This window comes from Sceloporus occidentalis, unplaced genomic scaffold (genome assembly GCF_023333645.1).
Source record: "Sceloporus occidentalis isolate IW3139 unplaced genomic scaffold, rSceOcc1.0.p SCAF_166, whole genome shotgun sequence".
Classification (NCBI taxonomy): domain Eukaryota; kingdom Metazoa; phylum Chordata; class Lepidosauria; order Squamata; family Phrynosomatidae; genus Sceloporus; species Sceloporus occidentalis.
Window position 1 is genome coordinate 1,607,572 of NW_028317146.1, and position 20,711 is coordinate 1,628,282.

General features: G+C 38.3%; 1 protein-coding gene across 1 annotated transcript in view; it reads left to right on the top strand.

Annotated features, from left to right (window-relative positions):
* The window catches only part of LOC149279446 (transforming growth factor beta receptor type 3-like), a 100,817-nt gene that overhangs the window by 6,722 nt on the left and 73,384 nt on the right, over nt 1–20,711 (top strand). The window contains exon 3 of the mRNA XM_089501217.1: nt 16,084–16,268. Within this exon, the coding sequence (XP_089357343.1) occupies nt 16,084–16,268 (185 nt within the window). The remainder of the gene's footprint in view (nt 1–16,083; nt 16,269–20,711) is intronic.

Sequence of the window (20,711 nt, forward strand, 5' to 3'; positions counted from 1 at the left end):
TCAGTGCTACCTGAGCAAAGATTGAACGCAAGGAAGGGCAAACACCTGCATATCTTCAGGTGTCCGTGCAAGAGACCTATAGAAATCGGTGTTTGTCAGTTGTCATGTTTATGATAACCAGCTTGTTGACCAAACAGGACTCAAAAACAGATGATGGTAGCCATTGCAATAAAACCTTTATTTTGCTTTATTCACGACTGTTCCTTTTTTTTGTGTCTCTCTTGTATAGGACCGTTGCATATAACCTTGTAGGTTTGTTCCAAGCTATCTTTCTGGGCACTTTGTTTTCGTATTTAACTTCATATTTTATATGAGAGTTGTAAAATAAATTGAAGGATTGTAACGCCTCACTTGCCAGCAGAATCCATCTGACAGGAAGAAATCTCTTGCTAGCATTACAAAGCTGTCTTGCAGGGATGGCTAATCTGGACCATTCTGCTTGGGTTGCTGGGAACAATCCTACCCTAGCAAGCAACTCAACCAGTTCATTTTAACAGTCACTGTGTGATTATAGAACAGCATTTCAGCTTTACCTTATGGTCACAGAAGAAAGTGGATGACAATGGGGACCTAGGACCGTTCTCGGTGTTCATGGCCACGTTTTTATGCCCAGTGCTTCAGAAACAAAGCGTGAACATATCTGGTTTGCTTAGCTGGGGTACAGTTCGCCGTAGTTAGTTTGTAGACATATACGTACTTGGATCATTTTGGCTTTGTCTAAAGCTACGCTGAGTTTGGTACATTGTTTCCGGTCAGAAAAACAGAAAATTTGCAGTGATACTTGTAACATTTTGTCAAGAAGTGCTTTAAGTTGAATTGCTCCATGTCTTGCATTGTTCTAGCCTTCTGCTTGTAAAGTAAAAATAATTATAGATGATCTCATAGACTCTGCACTACTCCTCAATTGTAATGTTTTCCACTCATGTACATAATGTTCAGCCAACACTGTTGTCTTATGTGCAAAGTATTTTTAAAGGGATGCAAATAAGATTTCTATAATAAAAAATGTAATTTCTTTTATGTGTTTTCTTACCTTGACACATTCCCACTTTACTAAATGATGAATTTGCTAAATGTATTATTAAATCTAATTAAAATACTTATGTACATCTGTCTGTGTACTTATTCCGGACATCAATCTAATGGAGAATTATTTTTGTAACCATGAGTTGAGATGGAAGGTAAGTTCTGCATAAATATAGGGCTTGTGGCTTGTTTGTATAAGCCTCAAAATTATTTAGTTTATGCTAGGTAAAGGTGGATTGCTTTGCCGTGTAAGGGTTTCCTGGGATGTCTCTTGTGTAGACCTGGCTATACATAAATTGGCTCCCGAAATGTGAAACATTCAGGGACCCAACACAGATAATGTGGGGCTACATAGGTTGTGCATAAGACCTAGCATTCCCTAAACTGGTGCAGTTAAACCTTCCAAATGCCCCGCTTGGCTATGTATCACGAAGTGCCATCCGTAATAAGACTCTATTCCAAGAATAACCACAAAAATCAAATAGTTAATGTGAGCCTATTTCCCAGATGTGAACTAAATGAAATAACTATGCATGTTCGAGGGCTAGCTCATCTTTCTAGCTGGAAAAGCGTACTGGTGTAGGCCGTCCACAATGCAAAGAGAAACAAAGGAATTGAATCGTCCCTGAAACTCCTACAAACTCCAGTTTAGCAAATTCACTTCTGTATGAACGATATTCGTCCTGCAGGGTGATGAGCTTTTCACTCACCAATTTTCTAGTATGTTAAAGAATGTGGTATGCTACACAATTCCCTACAAGCTCTGTTTCCAAGGCTTTTACAGTTCTGCTTTGTAACACACTATTTATCTCTTACCTCTTGTCACCTCAGCGCAAATTGTTGATCCGGCACATACCATAAGGAGAAATGTATTGCATTAGAGTAATATATTATATGGGCTTCAGTTATTGCCAGATGATCCTACTATACAGCATAATTTAACGGCACACCCATTCTATAGATCACAATCACAATGTGATCATCAGCCCACTTTAACACATGCAAGTAAATTTGTGCTTTGGAGAGTGTATGGGCTTGAATATATAACTCGGGGGGGGTGGGGGGTGTCTCCAAATTTTGTTTGGATCTAGGAGTTAGCCCAAAAATGTAGGAGCCAGTTTTTATTCATATAGTTAAAATTTCACTCATATCTCCCTTCTGCTTAGGGGGTTGCTCCACCATCAGAAGTTGTCTTAATATAATACATACGTATATATCATAATTAAGAAATATGTTTTGTTCTAAAGATAGACGTCTTAAAAAATATATGAAGCACATAATATAAATGGTAAGAAATATGATTATTCATGTCATAAAAAAAATTCATAAATTAGTGAAATTATGAATATAATAAGCTGATAACTTGGTTTACCAAAAATGTAAGTTTAAGTGACAACTGACACACTGACTCTGGCACTACAACATACATACACAATACACTACTACTCCCTCTCACCTTGCTGAGACCTGCCACGCCGTTGCCTGGCTTCAACCTTGGCATCACTTAATGCTGGGCGCCTCATTGTGCGGTCTTCACTCCACCCTTGCGTACTGCAGGGGGGCCCAGATTTCCAATGGTCAAAGCAAAGAGAGCCCCCCCCCCCCCAAAGATAGGGCCCATTGAAGTCTTCAAGTCCATTCCCTCCCAGCAAAAACAGTCTTCGGGGACCCAGCTCCACTATGGCATTCTTGTGTCGAAAACAAATGTTCATGACTAAAATCCAAATCCACATGTGTACAACAAAACCCCCAAAAATGGTGCTTGTGATTTAGGTGCACACTACAACACATGTGCCGAACACCCTGGCGTACCAAAGGGGGCTCCTTTACATACCTCAGACTCCATAATACCCACTCGACTTTAAGCCCAGAGGTCCAAGCTTTTTTCCCCTCACAAGTACTCGCTTGATCTTAGCCAAAGGACTGAGAAGCGATATTCCTTGTAAATGAAAGAATGTGGTATTCTACGCAGCTCACTTCAAGCTTGGTTTCAAAAGCATTTACCTTTTAACTTTGTAACACGCTATTCACCTCTTTTCACCTCGGCGTCCAAATTTTTGATCCGGCGCATACCATAAGGAGAAAAGTATTGTATTAGATTAATACTACTTGGACTTCAGTTTTTGCCAGATGATCCTAATATACAGCTTAACGTAAGGGTCAAACGACACACCCATTCTATAGATTACAATCATAGGATGATCATCAGCCCACTTTTTTTTTTTTTTTTTTTTTTACACATGCAAGCAATTTGTGTTTTGGAGAGAGTTTGGCCTTGAATACATAACTGCTATTAACATGTCCCATCATATAGAAATTATTCAGCCTTAGATCACTCGATGCTTTAAATGTCAGCATTCACGTAATAACCGATGTAGCCTACTGGCTTTCCATTATTGAGCCCCACGGGTAGGAATACAGTTTTTTACTTTTTTTTGTTTAATTTTATTCATTTTGGAACACTCCCTCTGGCTGCAGAAGGGTTAAAGGTTGAATAATGTTTTTAAAACATTCTCTGGTGCGTTTAGTTTTCAACTTTCCCTGCCTAATTGCTTCCTTAGGCTCTTCTATTTCCTAACCTATATTTACAAATTACTTCTTAATTGCACTCTTCTCCTGTCCCAGAAAGCGACCCTCTTTGATCCTACTGAACATTTGAAAACACCTGAAAACAAAAATCCAAGGTTCGCTGTTGGTGTGGTAAAATTGTATGTTTTTTATATTGTAAACAAGTGACAAACACCCGGCCAATCTTTTGGAATTGCATTATTGAAATTCATGAAATTATTTGAATCTCTCACGTTGAGGTTTGTACGTTGGTTTTAATCTAATCTTGTAAAAGGAGGACATCTGAAGGATATTATACTGAGATAACACAGCAAGCATTTTTGTGTGTGCTGACACGGAATATAAATATACTATAGCAGCCATATAGGCTGCAGTTCTAAAATATATATCTAATTGTCCATTTTAAATCACTAAACATAGATCAAATAAAAGCAAAAACATACCCAACAAAAAGGGCAGTTTGTAGTTTTTTTTTCATTTTTTTCCATATTTTTTTGAACTGTGCAAACATTTTTATTTAAAAAAAAAAAGGGCATTTAAGATTTTATTTAAAAATGTAACTTTGTCTGCTTTTGCTCACTGTGGTTTTTATTGTAATTTCCAGTTCATTTCTCCGCATGCTGCAAAATCTTATCTGTTTTCCTGAGCTGTGGATTTGTAATAGAGAAGTATTCTCTTGAAAGCCGCTCCTCCTGACTCCCAAGGGTTAGACTTGTGTGCAATCAGTTATTTATTTTTATTTTTTTTATGTCCTGAAGGCCCGCTAAGCATTTCATGGCTTCTGCCCTCAGTGGCACTTAAGGATTTAAGTATATCCCCTGCAACAACCTTTAGTGTCAAAGTGAGTTATTTGCTGTCTCTTTTTAGTCTGTGATATTGACAGCCGGCCTTTCCTATGCATTACTATGGCCCCTGGCAAGGTGAGCTGTCAATCAGACTACTCTATTTAAGGCACTGCTTACTGCTTGTTTGGGGGATGGTGACAGCTGATCCCACTCATCTCGTAACCGAGGCTTGTGGTGGTGAAAAATGGTCACAAGTAGCATTACAATTTGAATATTACTTCGTTTACTTTCAGAACGTTTGACTATCTTTTTACACAGATCATCCGTTCTAAGTTTCTTAGGGGATATTCCCAACCTTTATCTTTACCCTGTATAAAACCAGGAATGGCAAACCCATCACAAAAAGTGTAATACCGCTAAGGAAGCTGTAGGGCGAAACGCGTCGGGTCAGCAACAAACAGAAATTGCGTACATTAGTTGAAAAAATTCTGTATTGAAAACGTATTGTTGGGCAGACTGGATGGGCCGAATGGTTCTTATCTGCTGTTACTTTCTATTATATCTTAATAGAAAATATGACAGTTGCATCAAATAATATGATTTTTATAAACCATGTAAGATCGTTACCCTTCCTGTACCTCTTAAGAAGTTAATTCAAAGTTACTAGACTCAATTATTCTGGAAAGCCATGCCAAGCACTTTTTAATAAATTGCATTGAGCTTTAAATTCAACTGAACAGCTGATCTATTGTGTGTTTGAGAAAATTATCATTGGGCTGCGTAAAGCTTTAGTTGGATGTTATCCATCCCAACTGGAATAGTGCCAGTAATTGAACTGTGTTTTCTTGAGCCGTGCTACAGCCATATTGTCTGCACAATCTATTCCATTGTTTTATGTGCTGTTCTGTGCCCCAAAATATAAAGCCAGCACACCCTCCAGCCATTCAAGGGGAATGTGTTGCTTGGTTTATTTTGTGGTCTATATTAGATTTTATTCTATATTCCATGGATTACAAATCTATAAATCACTTGTCTTATTGATCTTAAATTGACTATTGCTATTTATTGACTTGAATTGCTATACAGCTCTTAACCAGTTTACTTTTATTATTGTACAACTAACAGAAAAAGTAGACGTTAAAACAGAGGTTAAATAAATTTGAGGGAAAGTAGCCTTATAGAACTATAAAATACATCATGCGTTTATGAAAGTTTTTTTGAAGGCCCTCACACAAGCCTTAAAGAGTTCCCGATTTAAGATAAATCGTGAGATAACCCTGGCTCTAGCAGAGTGCTTCTCCTTTAAAGCAATATCATGCCATTGTATTTGTTATATATCATGTTTAACCAGTATATCACTCTCATTTTATATCTGCCGTACATCTTGAGTGAGTTTGATGCAGAACCTGGAACTTTGGCAGCTAATGCTTACTTTCTAATGTGATTCAGGACAATGGAATTAAAATGAATCTGTTTTGAATGCTGGACTCCTAGCTGTGAAATATTTGTGAAAAGAGCTGGATGAGTAAAGAATGAATAAGTTTTTGTTTTCCCTATAAAAAAATTTCACTTTTTGGTTCCTGTCTTCTTCAAATTAACTCTTTTGGGATAACGGAGAGCTTAAATTGCCCCTCTTGATGATAAGAGCTTCTTAGTAGATCACATACTGTATTGAGCTTTATTGGAGTGACGTTTATTTGCAGAATTATGTACTGTATGACTGTGGTGTGACAAAAACTGTAATCATAATAAATTGGGTGAAAAGGCACAAAATGTTTGCCACATAGGTACTGAAGCTTTTATCTAAAGGATTGCCAAACTAGAGACATAGGCTGGTAATTCATACAACTGTCCATCGACGGTCATATATGTGATCTATCTTACCATAAATACCCATGTTTTACTACAAAACATCACTGGCCTGCACACATTTAATGTCTGCCATGCCTCAGAATGTAGAATCTAGGAGACTTTGAAGGTTATTAAAAGCGAGTTTTGTAAACATGACCTTATCACCAGGCAACCAGGTAGTTTGCACTTCCAGTAGGAATGCTATATATAATGCTATATAAAACAATAATACATTTACAGCATATTATTCAAAAGATATACATGTCTACAGTCTAGATAATTTATACTATTTCCATTTTCTCTAGGGAAAGATGTATTTAGACCTTCCAGGATGTTTCTTAACGTGGCTTTGCAAAACCTCTCCAGTGACTGATATCAAAACTCCTTCCTTAGTTGATGCCTATAGATATTTGGCAGTGAACTTTCTTATATGGTTATCTTTAGTGGTGTATATATAATGGCATGCTTCCTTATCACAATAAAATTAAAACTTTTTAGAACTGGTTTGGAAATATTTCCATCGTCCCTGAAATAGGCAGGAATAAGGTACACACTTCAGTGTAACCTGTATGAGCCAATGTTTCTTGGAGATTAAAAATACTGGCCCTGTATATCAATTTAGTTACATTTATTAAAAGAAAATATTGGAAGAGATCAACTTCATTTATGTCGACACATGCAGAAACATGCAAATGCAGGAGACCATATAGCACTGGGTAAGAAACCAGAAAGTGACATCTTGGTTGTCGTTATCAGCATATATGCTAGTTTGTACATAACTTTGAGGGCAGAACTAAATTGGGGGAGCCTGCCTTCATACAGATGTTTGTTTGGTTTGAGCTCCTCATCGCAGGACAAGAACATTTCATTCAAGTAAATCTGAGAACAGAATGTGGCCACAGCTGCATTCTGTTTACGGTGAGCCAAAATGCGAAATAAACCTTGCACCATCCAGAGTACAGCGTGTGCTATGTTACGCTATATAAAAAAGTAAAAGGTATATGCAAAAAAAGGGGGCAGTGGGTTGTGTCCATATCTGCATGTCCCTACCTGCACTGTAAACATTAGAATTCATGAATTCAGAATAAAATTGTTCATAGGCATATCCTTTTCAATATAATTTTATTTTGTATTCCTCCAGAGGCAGATCAACTACGATATATTGATACTGGATTTCTCTCTACTGGGCTTGATTTTAATAGTTAATAATATTTACATGATCTTACAATGTTGATTGGTGTAATTGTACTACTTGGTAAATCCGCAATGATTCTAGCAACAAACTAACTGTTCTAATTGCATTTTCTCTCATCTTCTCTCTATGACAGACAGAGGAAAGAAATATAATAGGCACTTCCTTGAGGCAATATTCCATTGTTAAACAAAAGCGTCTTCTGTTTGCTTTTTTTATGTGTTTTATATAGGAAATAATTGTGTTCTTGGAATTTTGCTTTCTTACATTGCATTAGAGAATGTCTTCTGCAATCAAGGATTTAAACAGTCAAAAGCATTAGTGCAACAAATTTCAGTCGATTAAAACAAGTTACCAAGAATCATCTTTGCGGTATGTTCTCTATGCTCTTAAGGGTTTTGAGTTCTAATATGGTACAGTTAAATACTACTGATATGTTATAATCTACTGCTATGTAACTCATCTTATTAAACAATGTAATATATTTTTTTATTTAGAACCTGGTAAATATTGAATTTGTGGAGCATATTGCATACAGAGATACTATATGATTAGGGTTGACCACCTTGACCATTTTAAAAACACAGACCAGTTTTTACAGAGAATGCCAACAGATTGAGCCTCTTCTGTCAGTAGACCCAGGTATAGCTAGCACCTCACTGACTGATAGTGCTGTGAGGAAGTATTTACACCTTCCCGATTTTTTATTTTTTATTTTTGCCAGACACAAAATGGTGAGTAGACACAAAATGGAGCTTTTAAATGATCATTTCACTTATCGAAGGTCAAGAGTTGATCAAAACCTATATCATCTATGTGAAAAAGTAATTGCCCCCTAAACCTAATAACTGGTTGTGCCATCCTTGGCAGCAACAACTGCAATCAAACGTTTGTGATAACTGGCAAGGAGTTGTTACATTGCTGTGGAAGAACTTTGCACCCCCCTCTTCTTGGCAGAATTATTTTAATTCAGTGGCATTGGAGAGTTTTTCATAACCCAACTGCCCTTGAACTTTAGGTCACAAACAGATGGCCGGACATTTTCCTTCAGGATTTTCTGGTAGAGAGTGTAGTTCAAGTTGCCCAGGTCCTGAACCAGCAAAGCAGCCCTAGGCCATCACACTGCTACCACCATGTTTGGCTGTTGGTTGGATGTTCTTATTGGGGAATGCTGTGTTAGATTTTTTTGCCAGATCTAATTGTACCAATGTCTTCCAAAAAGTTCTATTCTTTGGGATCATCAAGATGTTTTCGTGGCAAATGTGAGATGAGCCTTTGTATTCTTTTTTGGTAAGCAGTGGTTTCTCGCCTTGGATGCAATTTCCGGACTGTATCTTTCTTATTGTGGCATCGCGAACACTGATCTTAACATTGCAGACAAGTGAGGCCTGCAATTCTTTACATGTTAGTCTGGGTTCTTTTGTGACCTCCTGGATGAGTAGTCGATATGCTCTTGGAGGAATTTTGGTAGGTTGGCCACTCCTAGGAAGGTTCACTGGTGTCCTAGAGCCTTAGAAATGGCCTTGAAGTCCTTTCCAGACTCATAGATGTTAATGACTTTGCTTCTCATCTGATCTTGAATTTCTTTAGATCGCAGCATCATGTACTGTCTTTTGAGACCTTTTAGCATACTACACTTTGCAAGACAGGTTCTATTTAATCCATGTTTAGATTTAATAGGGCTGGCAGTAATTATGCGTGGGTGTGTTTGGTGAAATTGAACCCAATTATCAATTACATTTGGTTCGTTGGGTTTTCACATAGGGCCAGGTAGGATTGGATAGCTTTTTTTCCTCCTTTACATGAAATAATTTTAACTACATTTTGTGTTTATTTGGGTTCGCTTAGTTCAACATTAACATTAGTTTGATGAACTAAAATATTTAAGAGTGACAAAAATGCAAGACAGAAGAAATTGGGACAGGATAAATATTTTTTCACAGCACTGTACAATGTAACCTTCACATTTAAAGGTAATGCAGGAAGATGGCAGTTTGTGAGTTGGGATCATTTAAAAAAAAAACATGATTGCCCCCATTTATCGGTAAAACTTGTTTTACCTTTCTGTGCCTCACAACAGAAAGTTTTCTCATACATTTATTTATTTGCTTTGGAAACATGACTCCAGAAACTTTAACTACAGGAATGAAGCATTCTAAATAACACACAGCATGCTAACAGACTGTATCAATTAGGGACTAGTTTTCATCGTTATCATAAACTACCACCGTATATTGACACCGGTGCTGTACTTAGACAGTACAAGTTCTGCGAAATCCAGGCATCGGGTCATATTTTCCATGGCAATTTGTGGTGTTAATGACAATATCACAGATGGACGAGGGCTAAAGTAGTTTTAAAGCTTATTGGCACGGACGTGTAATATGGATACATATGTTATACTGGCTCTCCATATAATTTGATGTATAGTTTTTCAGTATGAAACATGGTAGTTTCCCACAGTATTCTAAAGGTGGGCACTTTAATTACATTTTCTTATATTACTTTGTGGGGTGACCTACAGTTGTAGGTCTGCCGTGGTATGTTTCTTGTTGAGTCATCTTTTTGGGGGTACAGGGTTAATTTCCAAAGAATTTTACCTACATGACTTGACTATTAAAGGATTCCCCATTATCCCCCAGGCCTGACAGTTGGGGGAACCTTTCAGCAATTCCTTAATTTCCAGTTTAGAAGACCCACATTCTTATGGCCCATCTGTCCAGAAGATTGGGGGGGAAAAGTTTGTTTTTCACCTCTAGGTCACTCTTCTCCACAGTGGCCCTCTGCTTCTACACTGGTGCATGCTTCTCTAGACGATGGCTGAATTCTGTTGGGGGAATTCTGTTGTCAACCTCATGCATCAATTAAAAAAAATCTCACAGGCAGGGGTAGAGTAATGTATGGTATGGAAGGCGTTTGTCATTTTGCTAATGATATACTTTGGCGTTTAGGATTAATATTTGTTGCTTTGGCGTTTAGGATTAATATTTGTTGCACTTTTCTTTTATCTGTCTGTAAAAACTTCTCGGATCTGACCTGTCATTCCTGGTTAGTGACAATCATCAAACATAATCCTGCTTGAAGATTTTCGACATGGGGCTATTATCCTTTTTTTATTATTTTATATTTTGTTAATAAACTTCTAGGTCATGAAATGGTTCAGCAAATGGGCAGTATACGAGTTCAAAAAGATAATAGTGAATCCTTCCAATTCACAGTGGAACAATGAAGCCAAGCATTCCTTTTTAGGCAAAAATTAAACTAGAGCCCTAGAATGGCTCTGAATTGTGTTGCGCATTGTGTCTACAGATCCAAAATATGTCCATTTTCTGCCAACAGCCATGAAATAACAATGCAAAACCTTGTGTTACCTGTATTTTCAACTTTTGAGCATGGCCGTCCTTTAACAGAGGGCAAAAGGGGCAGCTGTCCTGGGCCCAGGCTGCTGTCCCTTTGGGGTATGTGCCAGCAGTTGCCCAGACCTCCACCTCCCAGGTGCTATTGGGGGAGCTGGCCTCAGGCCCCATGTATTTCATTATTTTGAATTGTCATAGAAGCATGAGCTGTATAATTGTTGTATGTGCAGACTGTAGGGTGAGCCTTATCTGTTGTCATCCATTCTGCCATCCATTCATTTTACTGTGAATAAACATTTGTTATGAGTTGTCCTGAATATTTTGTTCTGGTATGTGTGCTTTAGTGTGTAACATTGCTAAAGGGTTAAACTTCTCGTACGTTTTGCTATTTAAAGAAAAAAGAGAACCCTTCTATCACAGGTATTATTTGCATGGCATCTCCATACTGTTTTCTTAATAAAACTTTGATATTAAGAAGCAGTATTTTTGCATGTTGCTGTTTTATATGGTGCCATTATATTCAGCAGCGCTGTACAATAGATACATCTAACAAATACACTATATATTGCTGTTAAATAACAATAAAGCTAGTTTTCTATGCTTCTATCACTTTAAATGTGCCTACACTCCTTACATTAATGAGAAATAAACGTATTTTCGCTGTATTATATCGTTTTTCTGTATTCTTTTCCAAGTTGTTTGTCCACTCCAGATGTTTTGCATTATACCATCTCTCTCAGAACACATTTTATTATGACATGAAACTAAAATGTTATCCCGGTGTCCACACTCTATGTGGCTTAGTTTACTATACCTCTCCAGTTTCAGGAAGTAAATTACCATTTGGTTTGGCCCTTTCTGACCTCCAAGGGTAATGCATGTTTAAGGCATTATGCAATTTCTGGACCTAAGGAGATTTTGTTATAAGCGATGTGTTCTAAGATCCGGGATGCTTTGGATAGGAATCCACTATATTTCCTTTGCATGGTAAAACTATGTGTCCTTCCTTGTTTCTAAGAACCCTTGCTTTGCTGTGCATTCATATGGTGAACATCTGCACACGCGAGTTAATGCGCAGGGGTTGCATGATTCAGAGCAATCTGTAATGACTATGTGGCAGGAATCATAAACAATTCTGTACAGAAAAGTAACAAACCCCCTTTTTAAATCCGTTTAGTTCAAGAAGGTGAACACTCATAAGATTCTAATAGTTCAATAAATGTTCATGGTTTTTATTTTAATTTAAATACAGATGGTAATCCTAATTCTTTATTAACAAATAATCAGAATTTAAAAGAGCTTTTTAGGATTTGACTTTATAGGCGCTTTAAACATTTTTCAATAGGAAAAAATACTTTGTTGCATTTGTAGTGATTTATTGTAAAGTCTAGTGAATGAGTTATTTAGACTCCATATTTAGCATATATAACAGCTGAGTTTAATAGGAAACATATTTTTATAATGAAAAACTCTTGAAATAGCTTATTAATTAACCTTAATGCTTTCATTAGGCGACTGTTGTCTGCGTTTTAGGAAGAATCCATCCTCAAATATGTATTAAAATATATATAAAAAAAAATCCAATACCGATTAGTTGGTTGTAGCCATATTATATCTCCTGCTAAATCCTCTGACAGACCATACTATGTAGTATACAGCTGGTAACCATTAATAACTACATAGGGCAGCGACAGTACCTAAGCAATAGGTCCACAAGTTTCTCCCAAATGAGCAAACCAGTCTGAGATTAAATAGACCCGTTTTATTATTTAGGTAAACGTGTTTGGTATATGAACAGCCCTATAGCGTCTTCAATCTTGCAGACTCCCTCTCCGCAATTAAGAGAAGTCTCTGTGTTGTGGAATCTTCTGTTTATTACAGCCGAGAGACCTCTTCTGCTGGTATGTGCTGGGAATAAACCTCAGTTTTGATTTATGGAGGAGGCTTGCACTTAGAAAAGTTGACAGATAGCGTGCACATATAGGAAATGGCAGATTGCTCACACTGTAATTTGTCTAAAGCAACAGTACCTCCCTTATAGTATGTGGTAATACATTTTTACACAACTCCTAAATGTCCTCCTTCGGGGCTCAGATCTGCTGCCCCTCTTTCCTTGGTGTCCCTCTTTGATAGAATGATTATTTGATATTAGTAAATTTAAAGCGCTCTACAACCCTCTGTATGTAAACAGCACAAAATGTGTTTCTAAATTAAATTCTACAAAAAGAACACCTTCTAAATGAATTACTCGGATTAATAACTACAAATATGTCACAAAGTCATAAAAAAGGCATCATAAAGCCCCATGTTTTTTGCTATACCACTAAACAGACCCCTAAAACAAAATTGTCACCTTCTGACCATTCGAATTGCTGGAAGCTATGTTTTATACTGGGCTAGCATGGTTTTAGGGGTCCATCCTCCGAAGGGAATATATATTTTTTTATATATATATATATATATATATATATATATATATACGAATGTTCTCTGATTACAATATTATGATGTTCCTTCCATTGCGTCCAATTCAGACATCATTAGCAAAACTCTACAAAATGCAGTATAAGCAAAGTGGTATCGTTGAAACCATTTCCCCTTGGCTTGTAATTTAATTCTTCCTTACAACAAAGCAAAGAAGTGACTGTTCAGCATAAGGAATCATTGCTCCTAAATTCATGAAACTGAAGCTGACTTCTGGGTATTGAGAAGAATGGGCGGAAAACTAGTCCAACAGCAAACTGCCTTTCTTTATTAGTTTGTGGAAAATTGTTTACTCTGATGGGAATTGATAACGTTCTGGAATTCCTTGTAGTTCTTGTTTTGTTTTAAATCCGTACATTGTATTTGCCATGCTGATGACTTTCATCAGAGTTCATATTATTCAGTGACACATCCATCTTGAACACCCTCTCTTCTATTCAAGTATCTGTCAAGCAGCCTTCACTGTAAATGACTTGAACACTTAGAGATATTTGCACTTACTCAGGCTGGTGCCCTTGGTAACTTTCCTCTTTTAACCCTTGAACCGACTAGTAGCAATTCCGTACAAGATTATCAATTTAAAATGTTTCCTTTTGGTGGAAAAAACTGTAGCCAAGTCAAACATCTCATATCACTCATTGGTTAATATGTATCTATGGTGGTCCTGAATTCTGCTGTCCATATGTTGATAAAACTGCTCCTAGAGGTAGATGCAATGTATCCAAAACCATGTGATTTGTTTTTATTGGTATTCAATGTTTATACAGAGACAAGTAAAACAAAGTTCAGTGTATAGCAAAAAGTTCATATAGCCACAGCTTTGTGGTGTGACACCCAGGGCCGGCCTTTGGGGTGTGCGACCTGTGCGACCGCACAGGGCGCCACGCTCCAGGGGGCGCCGCCGCAGGGTTTGTCATTTCCCAACTTACCATGAAACAAAGCACGGATCCTCCCATGAAGCATTCATTGTTTAACCAAACCTGTTGCCTAATTGATCTATATAGTATGTGTATGTTGTATGCCTCATACTGACCTATGCAACAGACGCGTCCCCTGGAAAGTAATATTCTGTATGGATGGAGATGGGATAGCATTCTGTCCTGTTGATCATGATGATATATTATGGTGGGTAGGTAAAAGCACAAGGAGTGTGTATGTGTCCAACTATAGTTGGAAAGCAGATGTACAGCACGATAAGGAATTGCTGAACACCTACACTGTATATGCTGGGTCTTTAGTATGTTACGATTTCCTTGTCAATATTTTCCAACTATTCCTTCTTCAAAAACAAGCGCATAGTATACATCAGTGCATTATACCTTGTGTTTCTAATAATAATATATATATATATATTGTTGTATTTCCAGATGAGTATCTGCTCTTGGTACTGATAAGATGTCACTGAGTTATATAGTGGATATTCCTAGAATCCGTTCAACATCAGTCTTTGGAACTGTGGAAAAAATAGCACAGACGATCTTGTTTTTGGGTAGAGTTGCTCTGTATCAGATATTGTCATGTCACTGCAAATAACCTTGTCAAAATGCGGGTAAACAGGTTATGTTGGCCGCTATCCTGGTAAATAATCAAATAACTGATCGCTGCCTAACGTGGGTACCATCTGCAAATAAAAGGTTTTGTGTATCCTTAGATAAGGCTGCACAGACGGTATTGACTGTGAATTGTCAGATAATGAAAGCTTGCTAAGACCTCAAAGAGTGTTGTCTTTCACAAACAAGACCATCTCCAAGGGGAAAAAAACTAGGTTTGTTCTTCATTTTGCATCCTTTTGAGATATGAGTGTAATTACCGTAAATGTAGGGAGGATTTAAAAAGAAATCATTCTATTTCCCTCCAGCACTTCCTGTAATTTTCCCCCCGAAAATTTCACTAAGGCCTCTTGCTGTAGCGCTAAAGAAATAAAGAACTTGAATAGTTACCAAATGTTTTTGCACATACATACATACATACGCCATCCTCATTTACATGGTCTTTTTATGTAAAATACCAGCAAATTAATAAATTTAGGAATTCCAATCGTGTTTTTATAGCATTTTTAAATATGTACTTGAGGTCCTTTGGAATATGAACAACCAGAAAAGGAAAATAAATGTGGGACTGTTGAGCTGCTAGGTGGTGGTAATTTATACTCCAATGCTGAATTTGTTGAATTTTGGGCAAATTGGTCCAGCAGCTTCAGCCTATACTCTCCTATGGTCAATGGTCAATTTCAAAATCTGGAACACTGGTAATTTTATTTGGACGTTCTAAATATGCAAAAATGTACAAATATTGTAATGACTTGGTAACGCCTTTTATTAGTAACTTTTATTACTTTAATTTGTTAGACTTCACTGGTTAGAATGGCAACATCATTCAACATCCTTGATTTTGACCAGGATCTACAAATGAAATTGTGCCAACAATTATTATAGTACGCAGAATACATTCAGTCAATTAAAGTTTATGGCCAGAGGGTGTTCCAGCACTTACTCCTCCAGTATGTCCCTCCTGTTTCAAATAGATGCCATTAGGCAACTCATGACAATACCTGCTTTGTTTTGTCAGATGTTTGATGGAACAAAGACTGTGCTGCCGGGCAGATAATTGGACTAATTCTTACTTCCTTACAGTTCAGCTCATTCAACAGTCCTGTCTGACAGCCAAATAGTTTTATTCTTCTAAATAATTTATCTTTTAGTCGTTTTGGCATTTCAAATAAAAATGTAACAAGGGTTACTATTAATATGTTGCCTTTAAGTCCATTAAATTGTCAAGTGCATCATTATGAATTCTATGCTTCCTTTTCTATGTCCGGTAGGTCCCGTACCTGGAACACAATGTGTGTTGTCACCTGTAACGGATTCTCACCCTGTCCAAGCCTTGCTGGAAAGTTTTACTGTATTGTCTGGCTGTGCAAGTAAAGGCACTGCAAGTCATCCACAGGAGGTGCACATCATAAATGTGAGATGTGCAGAGGAAGACCCCTGTCAAAGTGAAAAAATGGTACGTATGATTTATCTTATAATCAACACAGCAGTGTTTCCTGAAACAAACATATCACAAGTTGGACCATTGTTCACATATGTCATCAACATAACCACGTTTGACCGGTTACCAATAGAACATCCTGCATTGGTGTATAGAACTATACATCATATGGGAGAAGTCCAGCTGTAATAGGGTTAAAGTGAATTCATCTGTGAACACTACTTTATTCATGAAAATGTGGTGCAAATTATCATTTCTGCTTCAGGCTGCATGCCACAATTGTTATAAACAAGGATTTAAGTTCAAATTCTTTCACCCGTATGATGCATATGTAAGTTGTTTCTTATGGAGATTGCATTTTTCTGTGCCGATGATGCTGACTGCAGCAGTTTTTAAGTAGAGAATAATTGTTCACAAAGTTCACTGGGGGAGGGAAGGAAAGAATTTTATTATGACTGCAAGACAAAAAAAGTAGTGTACATTAGTGTATTAAAATTCTACTGTGGTGATATACAATTAGAAGCCAGCCCTAGTCCCAGATGGAGCCCTCTAGGGTTTATTGTAAAGACACCATCTTGCCTAAAAAAACATGGATCCTATTGTGTGTGTATATATAAGTTCCCAGGTTGTATCTTGCTGTTTTACTCCACCTGTTTAAAGAAAGCTATTTAGAATACCTTTTTGTTTGGATAACTATTACTAATTTATTTAACTACATGGATAAAAAGGATATGCACTATATGGACAAAAGTATTGGGATACCTGACAATTACACCAACAGGGACTTTTATGCCATCACTTTCTAAACACATAGACGTTTAGGGCTGAAACAACGAATCGATAAAATCGATAATAATCGATAACGGAAATCGTTGTCGACGATTTCCGTTATCGATTAATCGAGTGATCGATTCGTTGTTGGAGCACTCGGCTCCTTTTACTTACCTCCGCGAGCGTTCCCCGCTTCCGCTACACGCTCTGCACTCTCCGCCTTCTTTTAGTTGCGTGACGGATGTGACGCGTTCCGGAGGTAAGTATTCTTTATGTCTGTGCGAATCGCTCTGTGCGAGTGGCTCCGTTCGCACAGAGCGATTCGCGGGGGTGGGGGTGGGGTTTCAGGGGATGCAGGGCAGAGTGGGGGTGGGGGGGCAGGAGACTGGGTGCAGGGTGTGAGTGTGGGTGCAGGGTGTGAGTGTGGGGGCAGGGTGTGAGTGTGGGGGCAGGGCTGGGTGCAGGGCAGAGTTGGAGACTGGCTGCAGGGGCACAGTGCAAAGGGCTGGGTGCAAAGTGCCAGGGCTGGGTGCAAAGTGCCAGGGCTGGGTGCAAAGTGCCAGGGCTGGGTGCAAAGTGCTGGGTGCAAAGTGCAAAGTGCTGGGTGCAAAGTGCTGGGTGCAAAGTGCAAAGTGCTGGGTGCAAAGTGCCAGGGCTGGGTGCAAAGTGCCGAGTGCTGGGTGCAAAGTGCCGAGTGCTGGGTGCAAAGTGCTGGGTGCAAAGTGCCGAGTGCTGGGTGCAAAGTGCCAGGGCTGGGTGCAAAGTGCCAGTGCTGGGTGCTGAGTGCTGGGTGCAAAGTGCTGAGTGCTGGGTGCAAAGTGCCAGGGCTGGGTGCAAAGTGCCGGGGGCAAAGTGCTGGGTGCAAAGTGCCAGGGCTGGGTGCAAAGTGCTGGGTGAAAAGTGCTGAGTGCTGGGTGCAAAGTGCTGGGTGCAAAGTGCTGGGTGCAAAGTGCTGGGTGCAAAGTGCTGGGTGCAAAGTGCTGAGTGCTGGGTGCAAAGTGCTGAGTGCTGGGTGCAAAGTGCCAGGGCTGGGGCAAAGTTTCTTGAACAGTAATAGTCCACCTCTTTTCAGAATGTTTGGGGTTATTTTGTTTCATAAATATTGTGTTTGGGTTTTTGTACTTTGAAAATATTGTTTTTTTATTACATCATAACAAAATAAGAATGTTAATGTAAATTTTAAGTTGTTTTTTAACATCCAGTTCATTAAATTATTTTAAATAAACAAAAAATTTGCATATTGTTTTTTTTATCCGATTAATCGATTAATCGAAAAAATAATCGGCCAACTAATCGATTATTAAAATAATCGTTAGTTGCAGCCCTATAGACGTTAATGTGTTGTTGATAGCCCCTCTGCAGCTTTCACTTTTTTGGGAAGGCTCTCCACAATGGTTGTTGAGGGTTCCAAAAGGACAGCTGCCATAGACTCCTAAGGTAAGGTTGAACCTGGGACAGATGTTCCTTATGCTCTGTATTAAAGATGACCCTGGGCATAAACTTAGTGGCTTCAAATGCAGGAGGCATGTTTAAAGATCCCTTTAATTCCTGACGATTAGGGGTACACAAAGTGAACATGTTTTCTTTAAATGATCTCATCTCTATCTTATTAATAAAACTATCACATATGCCAACAATGCACTCTGTTTAATATTTTTTTTTACGGTTTTTGCTCTTGTAGACAAGGCATTTATTTCTTAAGCTTGTGCTACCTTGTATATATTGCTGATATTAAAACTCCCCATCTGTCATTGCCGTCTCATTCTTCTAGTACAACAATATGCCTTTTGCAGAACATCCTTCTGTGAGCAAGAATAGACTTTGTTGAGAGACACTATCCTTATATACCTCTTCCTCTATTCATCAGGACACACTCCTGAGCTACTGTGGCATTAATTACGCATTGTAAAAACCGACGTCTTCCCTTTCCTTGTAATACAATACTCTGTAAAAGATTTTTAAAATGTCCAGGAAGCCAAAGAAATAAAAACTCAAATAAGGATAGTAAACAACTAGAAGAGACCAACTGAAAATTTGTGATTACAAGTTTTAAACAAAGCAGATGGAATGCTATCTGTGGGATCACTGCAAAAGTTGACACGTTCAATGACCTTTTGGCTTGGAAAGAAATCAATCCAACTCATGTTGAAAACAGATAAGTAGTTTCCTGATTGTCTGCTGGCACTCAAATCTTGGCCACGTATGTGTTTACAACGAAATACCTTGATCTATTTGTGGACCAAAAATACATTGCTTTGGTCCCAAACGACACTGTTTGCATGGCAAAAGCTCAACTCAGATATTATCATTTTCGAATGGCTTACACATTGTGTTTAACATTTTAGGGGTAGTGATTGTGCTAATTTGCAGCACGGTTGTACTCCTTTAAAAAGGTTTGAGTTATAGTTTAAGAGGAGTATATTGTTCACCCCCTTGGACTACAAGGTTTGTGGTTGAGTTTCTATTTTTTTGTGACTTTATGTTTACAGGTGAAATGAAACTGATCCAGCAGTCAGACAACGTTTATATAGAGGAAAGGAGTCAAGGGCTCGCATCATTTAGCATAGAAGGGCGAGTCCAGCCAAGCGAGTCAGTAATGAAAAACACACTGAATGTGCACTATCCAGGCCTTTCCATAAAGAATGTTAAAAAAACATTTGAATTATTAATTGCATTTTAATTTCGGGTTTATTCTATTGATTTGTAGTGTTGGATGGACAGGTTTCATTGCGTGTACCAAAAATGTTTGCTGTATTACTGTGGCTGTTTGTAATGATTTTTTAACCCTGTCTCCAAGCATAGCGGGCAATAACCGAAGAGACCATGACCCATTTGCAAATACAAGTTGAACTGCACAATTGGTCTATGTGCTAATCAAGAGTAGATAAGGGGCTTTGCTGTATACCTTTCACAAAATGCCCCAGCTACACAAGTGATTTTTTTTTTGCAAGCCTCGTCACAGGCATGTTGGCTCTATGCAGATAATGTGCCTGCCCGGGTACTAAACAGATCTGATGATAGTGTTTCTAGATCCCACAAACTAGACTTCTAGATGATCAGAGGCTTAAACGTCATGTAAGTAGGTTTGATTATCTGTTATCTAAAAGAAACAACCTTCCAGGAGAAGTGGCAGACATTAGTACACTGAAGGGATTATAACATGCACGGGATAGGCAAATGTCTACCCTAAATATGACAAGGCGAAGGAATTAATAAGAGTCGAGATTTTTATGGCAGTAAAAAGACTTAATAGGTCATTTTTTCCATTCTTGTTTTTGTGTTTCCACCACTAGAAAAAATACAGAAAGGGAAGCACACTCTCAAAAGTGTACACATTCAGATTCCGGGCTACTGCCGAAATGACCAACATGTACACATAACAAAGCAAGTGATCAGCGCACACACAGAGCAAATACTAAAAGCACCCATCTGAGGCAAACATATTGGGGATTCGGACACACTATATGCCAGTATATCGCTTAGCCCACCACTACATCTACTGGCAATCCAAACTCCTATTCCCTAAGTGAAATAACCTGTCCGATTAAGTGACAGATGTGCTAGTTGTTGTTGTGGTAGGCCAAGGCCTATCAAGCTCATCGCTAATGGCCATACCTGGGAACTCTCTGGAGCACTGGTTCTCCGGGTCAAGACCCGAATCCTCCGGGTCGCGGGAGCGGAGTCTTG